This window comes from Lepisma saccharinum, chromosome 11 (assembly GCF_977018435.1).
Source record: "Lepisma saccharinum chromosome 11, izLepSacc3.1, whole genome shotgun sequence".
NCBI classification, from domain to species: domain Eukaryota; kingdom Metazoa; phylum Arthropoda; class Insecta; order Zygentoma; family Lepismatidae; genus Lepisma; species Lepisma saccharinum.
The window spans coordinates 624,751-646,112 of record NC_139239.1 but is presented as its reverse complement, the minus strand read 5'-3'; the positions used below and the strand labels follow the sequence as shown (position 1 = coordinate 646,112).

General features: G+C 37.1%; 1 protein-coding gene across 3 annotated transcripts in view; it reads left to right on the top strand.

Annotated features, from left to right (window-relative positions):
• Trpm (transient receptor potential cation channel, subfamily M) overlaps window positions 1–21,362 on the top strand; it is a 587,782-nt gene that overhangs the window by 530,073 nt on the left and 36,347 nt on the right. For all 3 annotated transcript variants that reach the window (XM_083130635.1, XM_083130634.1, XM_083130636.1), the window contains one exon: window positions 3,730–3,857. In XM_083130635.1, coding sequence (XP_082986761.1) covers window positions 3,730–3,857 — 128 coding nt within the window. The remainder of the gene's footprint in view (window positions 1–3,729; window positions 3,858–21,362) is intronic.

Here is a 21,362-nt window from a genome sequence, read left to right as displayed (position 1 = left end):
CTATACTTTCTTTAGCTGCTGATTCTATTGCATTACGTATGTGCTCCCAATTCTTATTTACGTCTGTTTCATTTATATTTTCATCATCATTTAAATCCTGCAAAACATCAAATCTATTTGACAGTTTAATTTGGTAATCTTTCTTAATTCTTTCATCAGTAAACTTTCCTGTATCAAATTTTATAACTTTTAGATTGTGTTGCTTATGATTTATCACTGAGAGTCTTTCTCTTAATTTAGCAATTACTAAATAATGGTCACTGGCACAGTCAGCATCTCTATGTGTACGAACGTCAATTATACTAGTATGCCTTCTCTTATCAATGAGAATATGATCTATCTGATTATGAGGTTTACCATCTGGAGAAGACCAGGTATATTTATGGATATCTTTATGTTTAAAAGTGGTACTTTTCACAATTAAATTCTTTGAGGTTGCAAAAGTTATCAATCTTATACCATTATCATTACTTAATTCATGAAGACTTTCTTTACCAATCGTGGGTTTAAATGTCTCTTCTTTGCCAATCTGTGCATTACAGTCACCTAACAGAATTTTCATATCATACTGAGAAAACTTATCAAAGACCTGTTCTAACTCTGCATAAAAATCATCTTTAGTATTATCATCTTTATGTTCCGTTGGTGCATGTATGTTCATTAAAATAATGTTACACCACCTACCCTGTAAAACTGCATATGATATCCTATCATTAATAAATTCTACTGTTTTAAGAGTCGAGATAATGAAAAAGCCTGTTCCAAAATTATGATTTTCAGTACCAGAAAAAAGTATAATTTTTTGTTTTACAATTCCCTTCTCCTGGCCACCTAACTTCCTGGACAGCTACTACATCTAATTTATACTTAACTATCTGATTAACTGTACACTGAAATGCCCCAGGCCGGTAAAGGCTCAGAACATTCCAGGTGCCTAATTTAATATCCTTATTCCTAACGTAGATCTCATCCTTAGTCCAGGGACCTCCCAAAGTAGTCCCCACCCGGAGATCCGAACGGGGGACTATTTTACCTCCGGAATATTTTACCTTGGGAACATCCATGGCCTTATATTGCTGTTTCTTGACATGTCTTTTTACAGTGCAGAGTTGTCAGCTCTACGCCTAACCCCCAACATGAATGGAGGAACTACTACACAAGACAAACACAAACACAATTAGACAGCACAATTACTACACAAGATGGACACAAACACATTAGACAGGACAACTACTACACAAGACACACACAAACACATCACAACTATAACACAATATAAACACAAACTCATACAAGACTTCTCAAAATGTCACAACTGTTCTAGATACTAAAAATTGCGAAATCATTTCCCAAAGCCCCCCCCCCTGCCCCCCTCTAGCTACGGGCCTGATCAAATCTCATCTTATGAACTTATGGCCTCATACACCCGTTGCTTCTTTTGTTTGGACACTCATATTCACGGTACAGTTCTACAAACTGTCGGACTTGGATCGCCTGTTCATGGTTGACTTTTTTTTAAATACAATTACAATTAATAATAAGCAAACTCACCACAGTCTACGACAGCACAGACTCTATACTCTACTCAAAATTGTGTTTACATTGATCGACTGTTCCTGTGTTCAGTGAATAAGTATAATAAAAAATTTGCATTACAGATTTATTTGGGTGTGCACATGCGAATAGGCAGAAGCCGCTTACTGGGTCAATGAACTATTCAGGTTCTTCAAGGAACATTTAGAATTTTATATCAGATCGGTATCGGTAAATTTTATATTGGTATTGGCCATCTCTATTATAAATTTTAAAAAGTTTGATGCTTCATGTAGTGTGTGAATGAAATCACACTCAAATGCTAATTTCCTATGATGAAAATTATCTTCATCAGCAGTTTGTTAAAATATTGATTTGCTTTATTTTACTTCATTTTTCTTCCACTTTTGGCTAATCGCGAAGATGAGGATGAGTGATAAAATTGCTAAAGGGACACTCTCAAAGAACACCCATGACCATTCCGGGATTTGAACCTAGGACAACTAACAACATAGCATGCAGTGTTAACCATTCTGTCACAGAGGTCTGCAATATACTGAATAATTTGAATGTTACAGATACAAGTATACTAGTTTTTTATATATCATGTATAAATTCTCTGAAGCTCTGATAACATTATAATGAGCAGTGGATGCAAATACACCAAATTTAAAAAGTAATATTTCAGATTGGCAACAATAGATCATTCTGCAGGTTCAAAGCAGAATGCGCATCTCCAGCATTTACTATTTACGGTTTCTAAAATATACCTCTTTAAAATAAGTATATTCTTTTTGAATCACGTTGAATTAACAAGAAAAAGTGATCTTAGCATGGAGGAAGAAAGAACACAAAGGGGAGAAAAAAGAAAGCTGGATAATGAAGTTAATGAAACACAACAAAACAAGAAAAAGTAAGGAGGGAACTAGAGTTGCAATAGGCAGCATTGCAGATGAAGATATCATATTTGAAGAAGAAATTTGATGTGTCATTTTTGTGATAGTATTGTTGAATAGTATAAATCCATCAAGTATTCTATTTTTTTCTTATTACAGTGTGTTTATTGGAATGACTGCATTACATTCTTGCTATGGCTATGGTACAATTTGTGTTCGAAAGCAATGTATTATTCTTGTTATAATGTCTTTCATGTATGAACTTACACAAAAAAAAAAGTCCAAATAATATCGATCTATAGTATATTATTGTAACTATTCTAAAACCCTACTGACTTAAGGATTTCTTTTTTAATCAATGCAATTATATGAGCATTGCACATTTATGAAAACTCGACAATGTAATTTGAGTGAGGTCAGGGATTTTTGATGCATTTGGTCAGGGAAAGTCATGAAAAGACAGGACAATAGTTCTTTGAAAATCTGGGGATATATTATGATATACTGTTTTTCCAAAATCATCATAACCTTTGTGCAAATTTTAAAAGAAAAAATTATATTTAGCGATTGTCAAAAATTGAATTTTATGAAGCAGATCTGTTTAAGATGGTAATGTACTGAAATTCGATAGTACATTGTTTTTAATTTTGTTTTGCGAATTTTCTTCATTCAAAAACAGAAAAATTCACTGTTAATTATTGGCAAAAACGTATTAGTATTCTAGGATCAAGAACAAATTTTCTTGAAGTAGATTTTCCTTTGATGGACATAAATATAATTTAATTGGAATTTCCATGCTGTCAATCTGATTCTTTTCCTCTACTTTATAGCAGAACAAAATATTTGGCATGTCTTCCATGGGTGTTGCATATTAACCATAGTTCAAATTTAGAAGAAGCAAAACTTATAAAACAGTATCCTTCCTTTGTAAGTAAGGGGCCCTCAGTTTGATTCCTGGTGGTATTGTATATCCAAATATAAAATACAGCAAAAGAAAAAAATGCAAATTACTTATTTTGGTATTGTATTAATTTTTGTATACATAGTGTGCACATGGAGAAAATTTTGTGAATGAGTAAAATGTATAATCATTACGACCTTAATTTACTTAATAGTATATCATTGTAATGTGCAAAATATTTTATTAAAACAAAAGTATGTATTATGTCATACATTTAGTATACATAATAATTTAATAAACTTGCATTATTAATTTTTATTTAATTGTAAATTAAACCCCCCCCCCCCTTTTTAAAAATCATTTCTGAGATTGTAACAGTTTGCTTTCTTTTATTTCCAGAAACAAGGTCCCACCAACACCCTGAGATACATTCTAAGGGATGTTCGACCTCATTTACCAACAGGTTACATTTATACTCTTCATGATATTGGACTCGTCATAAACAAGTTGATGGGAGGAGCTTACAGGTTCAGTAATTTTTATAACACTGTTATAAACTTTTTAAGTTAACACAATTTTTGCTTAATAGCAAAATGTTTGAGACTTTATAAAAAAGTGTTAGTTACACAATAGCAAATAGGGAATTAATAGAAATATTCTATAGTTTTATATATTTATCTTCTTGCACCAAATAAAAGACTACATTCTCTCTCTCTCTTTCTATGTATTCTGGCCATGTGTCCGTGTGTGATATATAGAGAGATGGAGATTATACCCTTCACGAAAGGACAAATTGTTGCTAGAACTTGATTCCGCCAAACCTCTCTCCCAATATTTTTTGAATTGATTCATCCCAGGGATCATTATTATTTTAAATCTATGATATTTCACAAACACTTATTTTAATTACAGTGCCCACGATTCTTACAATAACTTGCTTATCCCCAATAGCAACTGCATGCCAGTGAGTGCTAATGTTGGAAATGTAGCCAAGTTGTCAGGTTCTTTTACAGAGTGGTGAGAGACCTGGAAAACCGGGAAAAGTCAAGGAATTTGGGAGGTCAATAAAAGTCAGGGAAATGTCAGGGTTTTTTTTTTCTCAAGTGATTGAATGAATGTCCCAGGCATTTTCTATGAAAGATGTTATGAAGCGCTGCATGGGAACAGGAAATCTTAGGAAATCTTGTTGCCAAGTCTCGGCGTCAACTCTTAGATCCCTTGTAACCTTTAATGCGCAACACAACCATAGTGCCAGAAACCGGTGATGGGAGGTGAAGATAAAAAAAAAAGATAAAGTGCTCCCCTGTGCTTAGCACCATGCCATGAAGGCATATTGGGGGTGTGGGGGTAACGCCCCACACTTTCTTGATCCAGTCGTGAGTGGGGGTGATGTGATCAGCATCATGCCCCTGACTGCCTTTACCACCCAGGGTTTCCCCCAGGTACCCATGTCATTTGACGCTGGGTGGGTGCCGGGGCCACTTCCAATGGTAGAAAAGTTCCCGGATTTGAACCGGCCGGAGGTCGAAACTAGGACTTCTAGCATGGTAGTCAGATGCGTTACCAACTGAGCCACCACAGCCACCATGGGAGGTGGGAAGAGAGAAATGTCCGGAGGGCGGAAACATTTGATAAGCGTCTGAATATAAATATTAGATGAAAAATGCATTGAATTAATTTTTTTTCCCTTGTCTGTATGGGAGGAGTAAGGGGGCAGAGCTGCCAACAAATGGTGGGCAGGGGGGGAGGGGTGCACCATCACTGTGGGGTCATCCGATAGTTGTCGGACCTCATGGTACGGCATTTTTTGAGACATTCTGAAAGAACATGGAGACAAATAAGGACATTATGCAACCCTGTAATTTGTCGAATGTCATGGTACAGCACTTGTCGGACAAACATTTAGGTTTCATTGATGCATGTGATTTTTGTGCTATATCGCCTGTTTACTAATGTCAAACTTTGACACAATATCTCGCTACAAGATGCGACAAAAATTGCATGCATGGCACTCTTATGGAATTAATGTTTGTTTGATGTCTTCAGACTGCGACATCTGAAAAAATCGCATGCATAAATAGAGACTTGTACAGTCACAGACAGTTCTAAGCAGTCTTGATTCATTGACTTTCAGTGGGATAGTTACAACCCAGAAGTGTCCACGACTGTACATTCTAGTTTCTCGGGTGTGGTACCACAGTTCATTGAACAAACTTTTTATGCATGCAATTTCTGTCGGTCATAACAGTTGGACATTTCTTCCCTGTTCCACAGACTGCCCAGCCAATTCAATAACTTAATGATCCAAATAGACATTTTTGAAAATCGGGCACATTTTTGAAAGCTGTTGATTAAAAATATATGTCACTTCATCACATGTAATATTAGTTCATGTTATTATTTTTCTTGTTATTTTCGGTTGTCAGTTCATTCCGTATTTAGAATCTTATGATAAATAAATAAGTAAATTTGTCATCTGTGACATCCCACAAAAATCACAAATCACACAAATCAACCGGGAAATAATGGAAAAATAACATCAAAAATCAGTTCCCACATATCACTCTCATGAACAGGTAGGCCATGTGACATACAAATTAAAACACTAGTTCAGGGTGGCTACTCACCAGGAATTTCTTGAATTCCGGGAATTATATGTGAATTTTTGGCTCCAGGAATTCTGCGTGAATTTTTCTCCGTAGACATGAAAAATGAAACTTTTATTAATCCAAATGCAATTGAGTTTATGTATACTTATAAATGCCCTGAGGGAAGTACAGGGTGGTCCATATTGATGGGTCACATTTTACTTTGTTTTTTCAGACATTATGAATATTTCAACATGTCCCAGTATGTTGTTTTTTTTGTCGGTCGTTTACGACGTTTGTCGGATGCAACATCCAACAAAAATCACGTTCATAAACTGAACCCTTACACTGCTTCACTATGCCACTAGGATTTTATTACTCCCCTGGCTCACTTAATAATACATAAATAAAGGAAATTTGATCTCTAAACATTAGAAAGGGGATAGGTGGTCCTGTGGATCCACCTTGGTCATTTCTCTAAGCTTGGGGTTTTAAGGGTTAATGTAGCAATGCGTATGAAGGTTTTCTTTCACTTCCCCCCCCCCCCCTCCCAGCATAATACTGGTTTTGCACAGGTTTACATATGGTTACAATGACATTGAACTGTTACTCGATGTCAAGAAGAATCCAACAAATCGGGATATATCTGTTGAATAATATTGCGACAAAGTCAAACAGATATATGCATTCCTAAACGTTATAAACATTTGACAATTGCATGCTCCGAACCTCAGTATTCTGCTACACTCGCATTACAATTCATCCCCCCCCCCCCCCCGGCCCTGTACATTTAAACTCATGAGAAATGATTGTTAATCTGGCACTGAGTGAAGTTGATGTCCAACGTTATGAAATAAAATAATAAATAGGTAAATATTTTAATATAGTAATTACTTGAATCCTTCAATCCTAAAAGCTTATCACTTTCTTCAGTAATCGATGTTTCTCTGTCAGCCCTGCTAAAGTTTCACGTTCTTTGTATTGATTTATACAAGGGGAGTCCAGAAAGGAAGTTCCGATTGGTAGGGATCTTGATTTTTCGCAAACGCAACAACATTGAAAAATTTTAATTGATGAAAACTAGTGTTTATGAATCTGCAGTAATATCTGGACACATTTTTCACCCATCCGAAATGTCAAAATAACATGACTTTGGCATAAAATTTGAGTTGTTGCGTTTTTCACGAATTTAAAGAAAGGTGATCAAACAACTAAAAATACTGTGAAATCCAACACTCTTGTGTTTTTTAGGCTTAAAAAACAAAATGTGCCACATTTGTACATGTAGAATGTGCACGTTTTCCAACAATTTAACTAAGAGAAAAGTATAATACATGTTATACATTGAATAATTCCGACAGCTACATGAAACCACGTGTTTCCCATGATTTTTCAACTTCTATCGGAACACTTTACATCACAGAGCAAAGTGACGGGGTTCTGACAGGAGATCGAGTGCTTATCTACCGCCACACAAGAGCCGTAACATTCAGTATTTGTCAACCGGGAAATAATGGAAAAATAACATCAATTATCAGTTCCAACATATCACTCTCATGATCAGGTAGGCCATGTGACATACAAATTAAAACACTTCTCCAGGGTGGCTACTCACCAGGAATTTCTTGAATTCCAGGAATTATACGTGAATTTTTGGCTCCAGGAATTCTGCGTGAATTTTTCTCCGTAGACATGAAAAATGCAACTTTTATTAATCCAAATGCAATTGAGTTTATCAGTTCCAACATATCACTCTCATGAACAGGTAGGCCATGTGACATACAAATTAAAACACTAGTTCAGGGTGGCTACTCACCAGGAATTTCTTGAATTCCGGGAATTATACGTGAATTTTTGGCTCCAGGAATTCTGCGTGAATTTTTCTCGGTAGACATGAAAAATGCAACTTCTATTAATCCAAATGCAATTGAGTTTATATATACTTATAAATGCCCTGAGGGAAGTACAGGGTGGTCCATATTGATGGGTCACATTTTACTTTGTTTTTTCAGACATTATGAATATTTCAACATTTTTCTAATGCATAGTATTTGGAAACCTGAGCTTGGGAGTTTATATTAATTCAATTTACATTATATTGTTCTAATGAAGTATGGTGCTGTGGACTCCGGTTGAAATTGCTTAAATGGGAAATCGTTCCTCACTATTGGAAGCTTCATCATCATTACATCACAAAGGCGATTGAGAAAAAAAATTCGAGAAGCGCAAAGAACAATCTCAGGAAGTAATCCTGCATGCTGTGAAAAACATCCATGAAGCAGCTAATACCGACTGGAAACGTTCACCTGGACGACCTTGAACATCTCGTAGTGATCACCTGGCGAATACAGCCGAGCAATACCCTAACTGTAGCAGTTACTTCTGAGTGCCACAACGTCATGTTAATCATGTTTTTCATTCCCTAAATGAGGCTGGGTCCTACACAAAATTTGTATTTACATTTAATGTGAATGCAACAAAATGGTGTCACTATTCATACACGATTAGTGGCAGTGAGAACCCTTCAAGACAATTTCCCCGATCGCCTCATTTCCAGATTCAGCCATATCAATTGGTCATGCAGTTGACCATATATAACACCACTCCTGCAGGATTAACTAAAGGACGTGCACACAACAAGACCCCAAACAGCTGCTCAACTCAAGGGAAACATCTGGAGGGAGATAGAGGCCATTCCGACCGATATGCTGCAACAGTATGGACAGTATGACTTTGAAAGCCCAGAAAGTTCTCCTCAAAGTGGTGCCCATCTACGGGATGTATATTCAAATGATGAACAGTGCAGTAAACTCCCATATCTTGGCTCTGTATTTCACATGGTGCATAATAAATATACATTTGAAATGTGTCCCATCAATATGGACCACCCTGTATTTCACAGTTTAGCTTTTATTTTTATGGAGGAAGGAAAATAAAACTGAATTCTCTCAATCAATTTACTTTGTTGTACATCTATCTGACAGACGGAAGCTTATTGCAAAATAAGATATCTTGAATTTGATTAGGTAAAATTGAGTTTGAAATTCATGTATAATTAACAATTTTTCGTAGATTCGTATATCCCGTAACATTTGTGACTTGTGTGTGTAGATGTATTTCGAGTCTGAGTATGTGAAATGGCAAATGTAAACTCTGCACCTGAAATTAAATATTTTAAATATATATACAGTTTTATTGAATTGAATTAGAAATTTTTGATATATTGGAATCTCAAAGACCCTTTCTATTGTTATTATACTGTATTTGAGGCAGGGGTCAGGAGGTGGTGAGAGACAGTAATACGCAAGGTTGAAATAGAGAAAACATCTGCTTTTAACCTTGAATTTTTGGAAAGTTCGCCTTGAAAACCGGAAATTATACTTGAATTTTATCATGGTCCTAGAGTGGTCACCCTTTAGTTTCAAAACACCGTGAAGATATATTTGCTAGAAAATGCACTAAAATGAAAATGCGAAATTTGAAAAATTAACAGAATAGTAAAACTTAGACTTCGAAACTTCCTGCTCTGACCACTAGTGCCGCGTACAAACGCCATTTGAATTTATTTTCTCGATGCCCCTCGTATATAAACTTTCAGAAACTTATCAACAGCGTGTTTTTGTTTTAATATTTCATTAACTAAATCAGGCACCTGTACAACAATGCAGTAGATTCCCCTCTATAATTATCTTGCCTTAAATTTTTAGTACGTATATACCATTTATGTAAATACCCTTTTCGCCAGCAATAATGGTATAACTGTGTGTTGTCAGTTTTACAGTACCTGGATATACTGTGAATGTTTGTATTGAAGGAGAAGTTCTATTGATAATACAAGGCAATATGACACCTTGTTTTGTACAATTACATTGTATCACTTTTAGAACATTTACTCTCGATAATCAGGTTTAAGGGATTTTAGGGGTATTGGTGCCAAGCAGACACTATGTGTTCCCATGTGTGCATTGAATAAGCTGCGAATTGCTTGTGATTTGTAATAATTTTCCAAATTCACTCTTTTGCCATTTGAATCCAAATCATAGAGAAATGAAGTTAATTTCTCTGAAGATAATATTATTACTTAATTAATCCTACCTGGATCTGTATGACTTTATTATATCTATTTACTAAATTATGGATTAAATTCATAATTGTCAAAAAATTTAAAATTTGTCCTGGAAAACCTGGAAAAGTCAGGGAATTTCATTTCTGCTTGTCTGTAGCCACCCTGTTTTAAGGGTAGATTCCATCTGCACGCACCAGTCATATTCAAGGAATGTTTCATGTGAACATGGGAGTATAACTGTAAAAAGTACATTCTTGTTAAATATCACCTGATACCTGCAAATAAGTTCTAAAAAGCACATAGCTTTTTTAAGGTAAATAATCTGGTCTGGGTTTACAGATTTAAATAGGTTCCATATCTCCTAAAAAAAGCATATCTTCGTTAGAAATGAAACCTTGAACTTCTTGATTACAAGGCAACAACATTTCCCACTATTCTTTCAGAGCAAGCATCCAAAGTATATGTATCTAATGAATGCATTGTTTATGAAAGCATCTGTATCTATTTGGTAGTCATAAATTTGGTATTTGATGTGGAGTGCAAAAATTGCATCGCAAGATAGATCCAACAAAGTGAGAACACATTGCTCCTAAACTACTGCACAAGTAACCATGAAATAAAAGATATGGAGAGAATTAGCACCATAAAACATGGATGCAGACTTGGAAAGGAGGGAGCTGGTACTTTCTGCACCCAAAGGGAAGATATATACAGAAGGTCGTTCAGGATATATCCAAACAACTTTCAAGGCATACTGACCTCATGAAATGCCAACCTGCCACCATTGGTTGTATTTTATCAAACTACCAACATTGTGGACTATCACCCTACATTGGAGTTTCGATTGTAGCAAGCTACATTGGAGAAGTAGCAGAGAATCCTTTCCCATTCCTCTCGGTAGGCTTTCCAAAAACAGGGGAGGTGCATGGATGTGGATGTTTCAAACGTCATTTCAAGAGTCTAAATGCACAGGAATCCATAGGACTGGCATCAGAACTTTTCATCTCAATGTCCTGAAATGAGATAACGTGAATCTCTGTTTCCCACTCCATCTCCTGATAAAAAGTGGAGAGATGTTCGGGCAGTATGGCTTGAGGCCTTGTCCATATGAATGCGCTCCTGTCGAGTGTCCTCCGTACAAACAAGGGATGTCTGTATGGAAGCTGGGGGGTCATAATAAATGACTGAAAGTAGGCAGCATATACCTTCACATTTCTCTCCACCTTACGTATCTGTAACTTTCCCTCATAACTGAATCTCGTGACAAAACCTTGGAAAAGTTGTCCCTGCACCCCTTGCCATCAATATTGTTGTACATAAGCGACCGAATGCAACTACTGCTAGTGAGGTAAATATAAATGTATGCTTCATTCCTTGTGACCACAGTCTTCAATTTGGACCCTGCCAGGTGTCTTTTGTGTTTTTCTGCAGTTGATCTTTCGTTCGACAATGTGGCACGAAAGGAGGTGGTGCATGCATGCCTTACGAATGCACCGCAGCCTGAGATGGTTATGGATGGTCATGTTCACAGTGAAAGGAGCCATATGCACCCTCCTGGCATGCCACTCGCCGAATGTCTCGGAGTACAACAAGCGATTCTTTCACTGGTGTCCTCTTGCGGGTGCCTTTTGTGGACGAATGTTTATCAATGGGCCCCTGTTGTGTGCACCACGACACTGTGGTTTACCCGATGGATAATCCATTCTCCTGATACTCTTTTACTATTCGGTCATACAAGAAATCTGCATGAAAGAAGGCCATGATGTACGCTTCTCAAAAACGGTTCACTTTTGGTGCCATATGACAGCTATGTGCACGACACTCCAGCTGTGATATAAGACTGATAATAGCTGCACCATCACTCCAGCTCAATCCCACAGATGGCAGTGGCATCGCAAAGCCCTTCTGTTATATCCCGAACAACTTTCTGTATATGAAATATGATTTATATCAATTTGGTCCCCACCACCCACTGGCCCAACAGCATCACTCTTTCAGAATTAATCACATTATCATTTCATAGTGGCTTTTAGTGTGGTACGTGTAACTCCTTGGAGCAAAGTAACCTCCCCATATAGTTCTCTTTCCTTTATGCCTTGGATATTAGTTGCATTTATTCATAAGATAAACTCGATGCCAGGGATCCCGGGTTCGAATCCCGCTCGTGCATGGTTGCTTGTGAATGTTCATTCATCAATTTCATCATTTCATCACTCATCCCCATCTTCGTAAATTAGCCAAGATGCACAAAATGCGAAGTAAAATAAAATAAATAAATCAATCAATCAATCCATCATAAGATAAACTGAGTTTTAAATACGTGATACGATCCATATTTTTATGTGACATCACAACTTTAAAATATGTCACTGATATTATACTTTTATAAAAGGACACGTAAATGTTGTGTTATTATATGTAATATTGCACCCTGTTTGTAATGTATATCTTTTGTTTAATGTTTATTGTATTTTATGCTCTGTTATGAGTAGTTTAATGTATCTTCATATTTGCGAGAGTGCACTATACGAATTTGTATTTCTAAAGATGTATAGATGTCAGTTTTGTTGATAGTATCCTTTTGTAGATAGTGAGTGATTCATCTGTACTATAATCTATGTTCTCGAAAATAGTATAAAAGCGAGGATATCGCGTAAGAAATATAACACTTTTTCGCCACGGATCGACGAAGCTTTTAAAATTAAAAAGAACTCCTCGGTGTTGTGCACATAGGCGTAGCTACGGGGTGTGCCGGGTGTGCCTAGGCACACCCTAATGGGCTGCTTTATCAAAGAGAATTAAAGTAATATATTTCAATGTGAGAGAAAATAAGCGGCAGTTTGTAAGAAGTTGATGTCATTACTTGGTACAAACGTGTGCATTATCGCTGATGAAACGAGTGTCTATAGATTTTCGATTTTTTTATGTCATTGGAGAAAGAAGATATTTACTGAATTATACTCTGTACTACAGCGCTTTTCTTCTATACCTGTCACAAGACGTGTGAGAGAGAGCTTTCTCCAAGCTTACGCAAGTTAAGACTAAATTAAGTGCAACTCAGAAGCAGGATAGATTGGAAGCTCTGCTCTTGCTATTTGTGGAACAGGAAAAAGCTTAGTCTATTGATGTAAATGAAGTTATTGATGAGTTTAAGAACATTGTACCGTTTGACAGACGTCTCTTGTTATAGGTGACGTGTATTTTGATGTATTTGTTTGTAACATTTATGAACATTTTGTGTGTGTGTAATTTCTAGGCAATTTGATTTTTTCTACTACATATATTCAGAAATTTTCAACACTGTCATTTAGTGAATTTATATTCCTTTACAAACATCGGTGCAGTTAAAGAGCCAAGTGATTGTGTTGCAAAATATGATATTAAAAAGGTACAAGACCTCATTTTTTTTTCTTTGTGCACACCCAAATATAAAGTTCTAGCTACGCCTATGGTTGTGCATACATCTTTGTATGGTAGTTCGGGGCGCAATCTAGGCTTATGTGATCATAGGTACGCCGATAGCCATGCATTGATGATATGCACAATACTGCAAGCATTCTACGTTAAATAATAAAGCTAGCCTAAGGATTAATTTGGAAATAAAAGGCTAAAGAGCAAATATTGGCTCAGTTATCATTGCATATCTCTTGGTGTGGTAGTTCGGGGCGCAAGCTAGGTCTATGTGATCATAGGCTTGCCGATAGCCACGCATTGAGTTTATGCGTTTTAGTTGAGTCAATTCATCAACAAAGCGAAGTCCTCGCCTTCATCTCAAGTATATTTGCATTATAATTGCAATAAATAAAGAATAAAACCTTTCAGTTTATACATACTGCAGTAATGTGGTTTTATTTCTCTGTGCTGTGAATATTGTCTTTGCCTAACATTATCCCTGTACCTGAGAGGAGTCTGGGTACTTCACCAAGTCTCATCGTTCACCGCTGAGTATTATTAAGTTAATATTAATAGTATAACAATACGACGCGTCTAATTGCAAGAACGTTTCAAGTGGCAGCTCAACGTGTTGGCTCGATATTGTAGTTTACAAGGGCAAGACAATTGTTTAAAGTTGAGATTAATTGTGCAAGAGCACTGAACTTTCATAGTTGTAGAAAAGCACAGAGCTATTTCGTTTCGAAATGGAAAAGAAGCATTTGCGTAGCGCAAATAAAAATCTTACTTCAAGTTCAGAGCTTAATGTTCCCGATTGTTGTCGGGCCATTGATAAACAAAGAACCACATTTGTATGCAAGAAATGTACAAGGCTTCTACATTATGAATGTTGTGGCTTAGATATTCGAACTGAAAGCCACGATGCTACCAATTTGGTTTGTAAAGATTGTGAATCATTGTCTACGGAGAGTTCATCTGATCCATTAAATATGTTCAAAGCATTAAAAGCCATGATTGAAGGAATTAGCAAGCAACAAGTCGAAAGTATGGAAAAATTACAGGCTGATATTAGCAAACAGTCTGAAACATTACAGACTGATATTAAACAGCAAGCTGATTCCATTAATAACTTGAAGGCTGATATTAACAATGATATTAGCAAACAGTCTGAAGCACTGAAAGCTGATATCTGCAAACAGTCTGAAACATTGCAGGCTGATATGTGTAAACAGTCTGAAGCACTGAAAGCTGATATCTGCAAACTGTCTGAAACATTGCAGGCTGTTATTAAACAGCAAGCTGATTCCATTACCAGTTTGAAAGCTGATATCTGCAAACAGTCTGAAACATTGCGGGCTGATATGTGTAAACAGTCTGAAGCACTGAAGGCTGATATCTGTAGACAATCTGACATATTAAAGGAAGATATCCTCAGACAATGTGCATTGCTAAAGGATGATATCGGTAAGCAGCACAATGAATCTATAAAAGTATTAAGAGCTGAAATAGGCGAGATGGCCTGTGAGATTCAACAACTGAAGTCTGAGAAGGAGGAAACTAGGATGCGATTCTCTGAGGAAATCCGGCAGGCTATGGAGATAGACTTTGATGACTTCCGGCGTAGCTTAGCAGCTGATGTTAATAAAGCCACGGAAAGTGTTCGCATCGATGTAGAGGATATTAATTCGAGATTCACTGAGGAGTGCCATAAGATTGTTGAAAAACAGCTGACAATGGAACAGATATTGGCCGAGGCCGAGGCCGAGACTGACAAAATATGGTTTCGATCTGAGGTTCAAGAAAATATTGGTCAGATTTCCGTGGTTGTATCTCAAAGAAGCAAGGACGTTGAGAAATAAAGACTCAAGTAGAACAGCTTACGAATCAGTTAGAGACTATGAACGTCACCCGGCAAACAGAAACAGAAACTGGATCGCGAACAGCTGGTCATCCGTCTGCAGTTGCTGAGAGTGCAGCGTTGCCAACCATGAACATTGAACTAAATGAAGCGATGGACAGAGCCGGTGGAGAGAGAACTAGAGAAGACAAACAAGTCTGTCACCCACGAGTTACTGCTGATTCAAGAGCTAATGGAGTGGCATCTGCTGTTCCACCTACCTTTAGTCTTTCGGGCGATGATAGAGGTTACAGAGAGCATGAATCTCACAGGGCACAGCATCGTCCTTATGAAGAAGGGGCAAAGAGGAAACATATAGAATGGAAGAAAGATCACAGTTCCTCCTCTTCCAGCACCAGCTCTGACTCTCAGTGTCAAGCGAATATCAGGAAGCGAACACGAAGGCATGGAAATGTGAGGAGCGGGTCAGATGAGTCACCACCGCGAACTCAGCAATCAGGAATGACAGGAACCCCAAGGATGGCAGACCTTAATTCCTTGTCCAAGTTCAAGGGAGACCTGGAAGCCCAGAATGCTGAATAGTATTTAAAAGAACTTAATATCAACTTTAATTTAATGCAAGTTCCATACGAATACCGATTGGAAATTATTCCTCGGTTATTCAAAGGCCAGGCTGAGCATTGGTTTCGAGCAAATCAGTTGGAGTTCAGGTCCTATTCTGATTTCTGCCACCGTTTTTGCAAGCAATATGCTTCTGAAGAGGCCAAAGAGAGGCAGCTGACGGCAGTGAGATCTCGCAGATATTCAAAGCAGTCTGATATGAGTATGGAAGAATACGCATGGTCCATTTACTCAGCCTACCGCAATCTGTCTGCCCGTTATGTATAATAGAACCAGAGATAGTGAACTTAATCATCTCCCAGCTTCCATATAGAGCCAGCAGTTTGAGTTTGGCTAATTCTCCTCGAACTGTACGACAGCGTGCTGATTTTTTGAAAAGATTCGAGGTGCTTGAGGAGCAGGACAGTTGGAAGCTGGTGTGGAATAGAGAAGGTGCTGGTCAGGGAAATGCTCCTAGACAAAATAGAATTGGAAACCAACCCCACCGGGTCAGACAAGTTACGCAGAACCATAGAAATGGTTATTCCAATTACAACAGGCGGCGTAATCCTCCGAGAAGGGATGGCAGGAACAACTACGCACGTGGGCCACGTCGTTCCAGATCTGATCCAGAAGACCATTCCCGTGACTCCTCACGTAACCCAGTAACTTCAGAGCGACGGCACCTCCGTTTGAGCCTTCTGCTTCACGTTTGACAAACGAGCAAAGTCAAAGCGTCGACATAACAAGAGACTTTTGTTGGGCACCATTGACTAGTGCTAATCCGAGTGGTATGCAGTCGGATTTAGCCAGTCACCCAACGTGAATTCTTCGTTCCCGATCATGGTTGGGCTAAAATCTTGGACTTCTCTGGGAACACATGATAGCATTATAAATAGTGAAGATAATCATCTTTTTGTTGTGCTGACTCTCAATGAAGGAGAACAAAGTTTAGATAGAGCACTACAACAGGCAGTTAGAAAGGAAAATTTACCCAGGGCTCCGTTAATTAAAGCAACTGTAACAGGCGTCGATTTTATTTCTTTTAAAGAAAGAAATGTAGATTATGAGGAAGTTATATATATGACATTGAAGAACCAGTGTTCCATATAAAAGAAGAACCAGAAAGAGACAAAATTAGAAGAAGAACAGCAGCCATACTGAAGAAAGAAATGGGAAAACAAGAAAAAGTAGATAATTTGAGTCAAAAAGAAAGGGAAGGGATGAAGAAAATCAAGACAAGAAATGATGTGGTGATAGAGCAGGCAGATAAAGGAGGAGCAATTGTGGTGATGGAAAGAGAATGGTACGAGAGGAAGTTTGAAGACCTAAAAGAAAACGGATATGAGGAGATTTGTGGAACAGGGGAAGAACAAACTATAAAAGAAAGGATCGTAAAAGACTGTAGGAGGAGAGGATTCAAGAAATGCATAAAGGAGACAGGAAGACTACCAAGTTTGAAAGGCTTTCCAAAGATACACAAAGAGGAGATAAAGTTAAGACCAGTAATGAACTGCAGAAACAATATTTTGGAACCCTTGGAAAAGAAATTAAAGAAAGTTATTGAAGTGTTAGTAACACAGCAAGAAAGTAGAGCAGTTAAGAACAGTGAACAAGTAGTAGACCTCATAAAAGGACTTAAGTTAAATGAGATGAAGACGACAATGTTTAACTTAGACGTGAAAAGTATGTTCCCGAGCATCAAGAGGGGACACGTTTTGGACATTATTAAAAAGAGAATGGGACAATAAATTATAGGAGAATGGGATAGTGAAAGGGTAGTGAAGGCGCTGGAAACCATTTGGAATAACGGTTACAGTATAATGGGAGATAAAATAATGTTAATGAGTGAAGGACTAAATATAGGTTCTAGTCTAAGCCCAGCATTGGCTGAATTGGTTATGTATGAATGGGAAAAGAAAGTGATAGAAAAAGGAGGTGACAAAATAATTCTGTTTTGCAGATATGTGAACGATTGTTTTGGCATATGGAAGGGAACGAAGAGGTAGCCCAACATTTTTGTCAAAGAAATACAAGATGAAGAAAGAGGGATATTATTGGAACTTGAAATAGAAGAAGAAGACAAGTTAAGCTATCTAGATATATTGATGAAAAGGAAGAGAGCACAAGAAATTGAAACCACTTGCCATCAGAAGAAGTGTGCAGCAGGGGTATTCTGCCATAAAAGATGTGATGTAAGTGAGGTGACAAAAATAAATTTTATAAAGAATATGGAGGACAGAATCAAGAAAATATGCATGAAAGAATGTGAAAAAGAAGGCAAAATAAATAGCCTATGGAAACAGCTGGAAAAGAATGGCTATGAGAAGCAGGATAGACTGGACATAAACAGAAGAAGGAAGAAAAGTGTCAGGGGAGAATTGGAAGAGAAAGAAAAACAGAGGAGGTTTGGAATAAGGAGTATGAGGAAGACCACAGAAAAGATATGCAAAGTGCTTAGGAAAGCGGGAATTAAAACTTACAGGAAGGGAGGGAGAAGCATCGTAGGAATATCGAAGAATGCAAACAAGAAAAAAGAAAATAGAGAAAAGGAAGAGGAATTAATTATCTACGAAGTGAAATGTAAAGAATGTCAGAGTGTGTACATAGGAGAAACAAAAAAAAAGGCTGAAAGACAGGTTGAAACAACATAGGGATGATGTACGACTTAAGAGAGACAGAAATGCAATATTTAAACACACGAGAGAAACAGGACATGACATAGAGTGGGATGAGGCTAAGCAGATAGGAAGGGAGAAGAGAATGCTAGTGAGAAAATGGAAGGAAGCCAAGGAAATAGAGAAGAAAAGTAAAGAAGACACAATGAACTGGAAGGGGGGACTGAAGTTAAACAAAGAATGGAAGAAGGTGTTAGAAAGAGTGGAAAGGACAAGAGAGAAAGAGGAGAGGAGAATGAAGAAAAATGAAGGAAAAAGAGCGTGAGATAAAAAGCCCAACCACATTCTATATGGAAGTAATTGTGTTTAGCCTTTTAGGTGAAAGTATAGTTGGCAAGTGAAAGCCACCTGCTAGAAAGTTCCAAACAACTTTCTAAATAGTCTGGAGGGAGTAATGTTTGTGTATATATAATACCCTGTTTTTGTATCTTGTTACTTTTGTACTTGATACAGAGTCTGAAGAAGACCTTGCTAGAAGGTTGAAACGTTACTTTTAGTTTATGTTTTTAATAAAATAAATTACTGCCTTGGTCAGCATATTTAGTTTTTCATAATTCTGGATTTGGTTCTTGTGATTCCACTCCCAAAAAATATTCAGTTTAGAAACTTTTCTTCTTTCGTTCTTATGATTCTCAGTTTTTGGAAAAATTATGGTTCCTTCGAATTTCTGCAATAAATTTTCACTTTTGTAATACTAGATATTAGAAAGAATATCAAAGTAAAACTTGCAGTCCAGATATCTGGTTGATAACTAAATTACATTGACGATAGGACCATAATTATCGAAAAGGTTGATGAAGATGAGGTTATCATCTATTATTTTATAGATCTTATTCTTGTTGACATTTCCTATAGAATTCCTACATGAAACAAAAATTTATCCAGATGATGTGTACTTATAAATGTAAGTAAAAAAGCAGCATTCTCTATAACTCCATTAAGCCTTGTTTCCATGATTATGAAAAACTAAATATGCTGACCAAGGCAGTAATTTATTTTATTAAAAACATAAACTAACGTAACGTTTCAACCTTCTAGCAAGGTCTTCTTCAGACTCTGTATCAAGTACAAAAGTAACCAGATACAACAAGAAGGGTAATATATATACACAAACATTACTCCCTCCAGACTATTTAGAAAGTTGTTTTGAACTTTCTAGCAGATGACTTTCACTTTCCAACTTTACTTTCACCTAAAAGGCTAAACACAATTACTTCCATATAGAATGTGGTTGGACTTTTTAATCTCACGCTCTTTTCCCTTCATTTTTCTTCCTTCTCCTCTCCTCTTTTTCTCTTGTCCTTTCCACTCTTTCCAACATCTTCTTCCATTCTTTGTTTAATTTCAGTCCCCCTTTCCAGTTCATTGTGTCTTCTTCGCCTATCTTCTCTATTTCCTTGGCTTCCTTCCATTTTCTCACTAGCATTCTCTTCTCCCTTCCTATTTGCTTAGCCTCATCCCACTCTATGTCATGTCCTGTTTCTCTCGTGTGTTTAAATATTGCATTTCTGTCTCTCTTAAGTCGTACATCATCCCTATGTTGTTTCAACCTGTCTTTCAGCCTTTTTTTCGTTTCTCCTATGTACACACTCTGACATTCTTTACATTTTACTTCGTAGATAATCCCTTCTTCTTCCTCTTCTCTGTTTTCCTTTTTCTTGTTAGCATTCCTCGCTATTCCTAAGATGCTTCTCCCTCCCTTCCTGTAAGTTTTAATTCCTGCTTTCCTAAGTACTTTGCATATCTTTTCTGTGGTCTTCCCCATACTCCTTATTCCAAACCTTCTCTCCTCTTTTTCTTTCTCTGCCAATTCTCCCCTGCCCGTTTTCTTACTTCTTCTGTTTATGTCCAGTCTATCCTGCTTCTCATAGCCATTCTTTTCCAGCTGTTTCCATAGGCTATTTATTTTGCCTTCTTTTTCACATTCTTTCATGCATATTTTCTTGATTCTGTCCTCCATATTCTTTATAAAATTTATTTTTGTCACCTCACTTACATCACTTCTTTTGTGGCAGAATACCCCTGCTGCACACTTCTTCTGATGCCAAGCGGTTTCAATTTCTTGTCCTCTTTTCCTTTTCATCAATATATCTAGATAGCTTAACTTGTCTTTTTCTTCTATTTCAAGTTCCAATAATATCCCTCTTTCTTCATCTTGAATTTCTTTGGCAAAAATGTCAAGCTGCCTCTTCGTTCCCTTCCATATGCCAAAACAGTCGTCCACATATCTGCAAAACAGAATCATTTTGTCACCTCCCTTTTCTATCACTTTCTTTTCCCATTCATTCATAACCAATTCAGCCAATGCTGGGCTTAGACTGGAACCTATATTTAGTCCTTCACTCATTAACATTATTTTATCTCCCATTATACTGTAACCGTTATTCCAAATGGTTTCCAGCGCCTTCACTACCCTTTCACTATCCCATTCTCCTATAATTTCTTGTCCCATTCTCTTTTTAATAATGTCCAAAACGTGTCCCCTCTTGATGCTCGGGAACATACTTTTCACGTCTAAGCTAAACATTGTCGTCTTCATCTCATTTAACTTAAGTCCTTTTATGAGGTCTACTACTTGTTCACTGTTCTTAACTGCTCTGCTTTCTTGCTGTGTTACTAACACGTCAATAACTTTCTTTAATTTCTTTTCTAAGGGTTCCAAAATATTGTTTCTGCAGTTCATTACTGGTCTTAACTTTATCTCCTCTTTGTGTATCTTTGGAAAGCCTTTCAAACTTGGTAGTCTTCCTGTCTCCTTTATGCATTTCTTGAAACCACTCCTCCTACAGTCTTTAATGATTCTTTCTTTTATAGTTTGTTCTTCACCTGTTCCACAAATCTCCTCATAT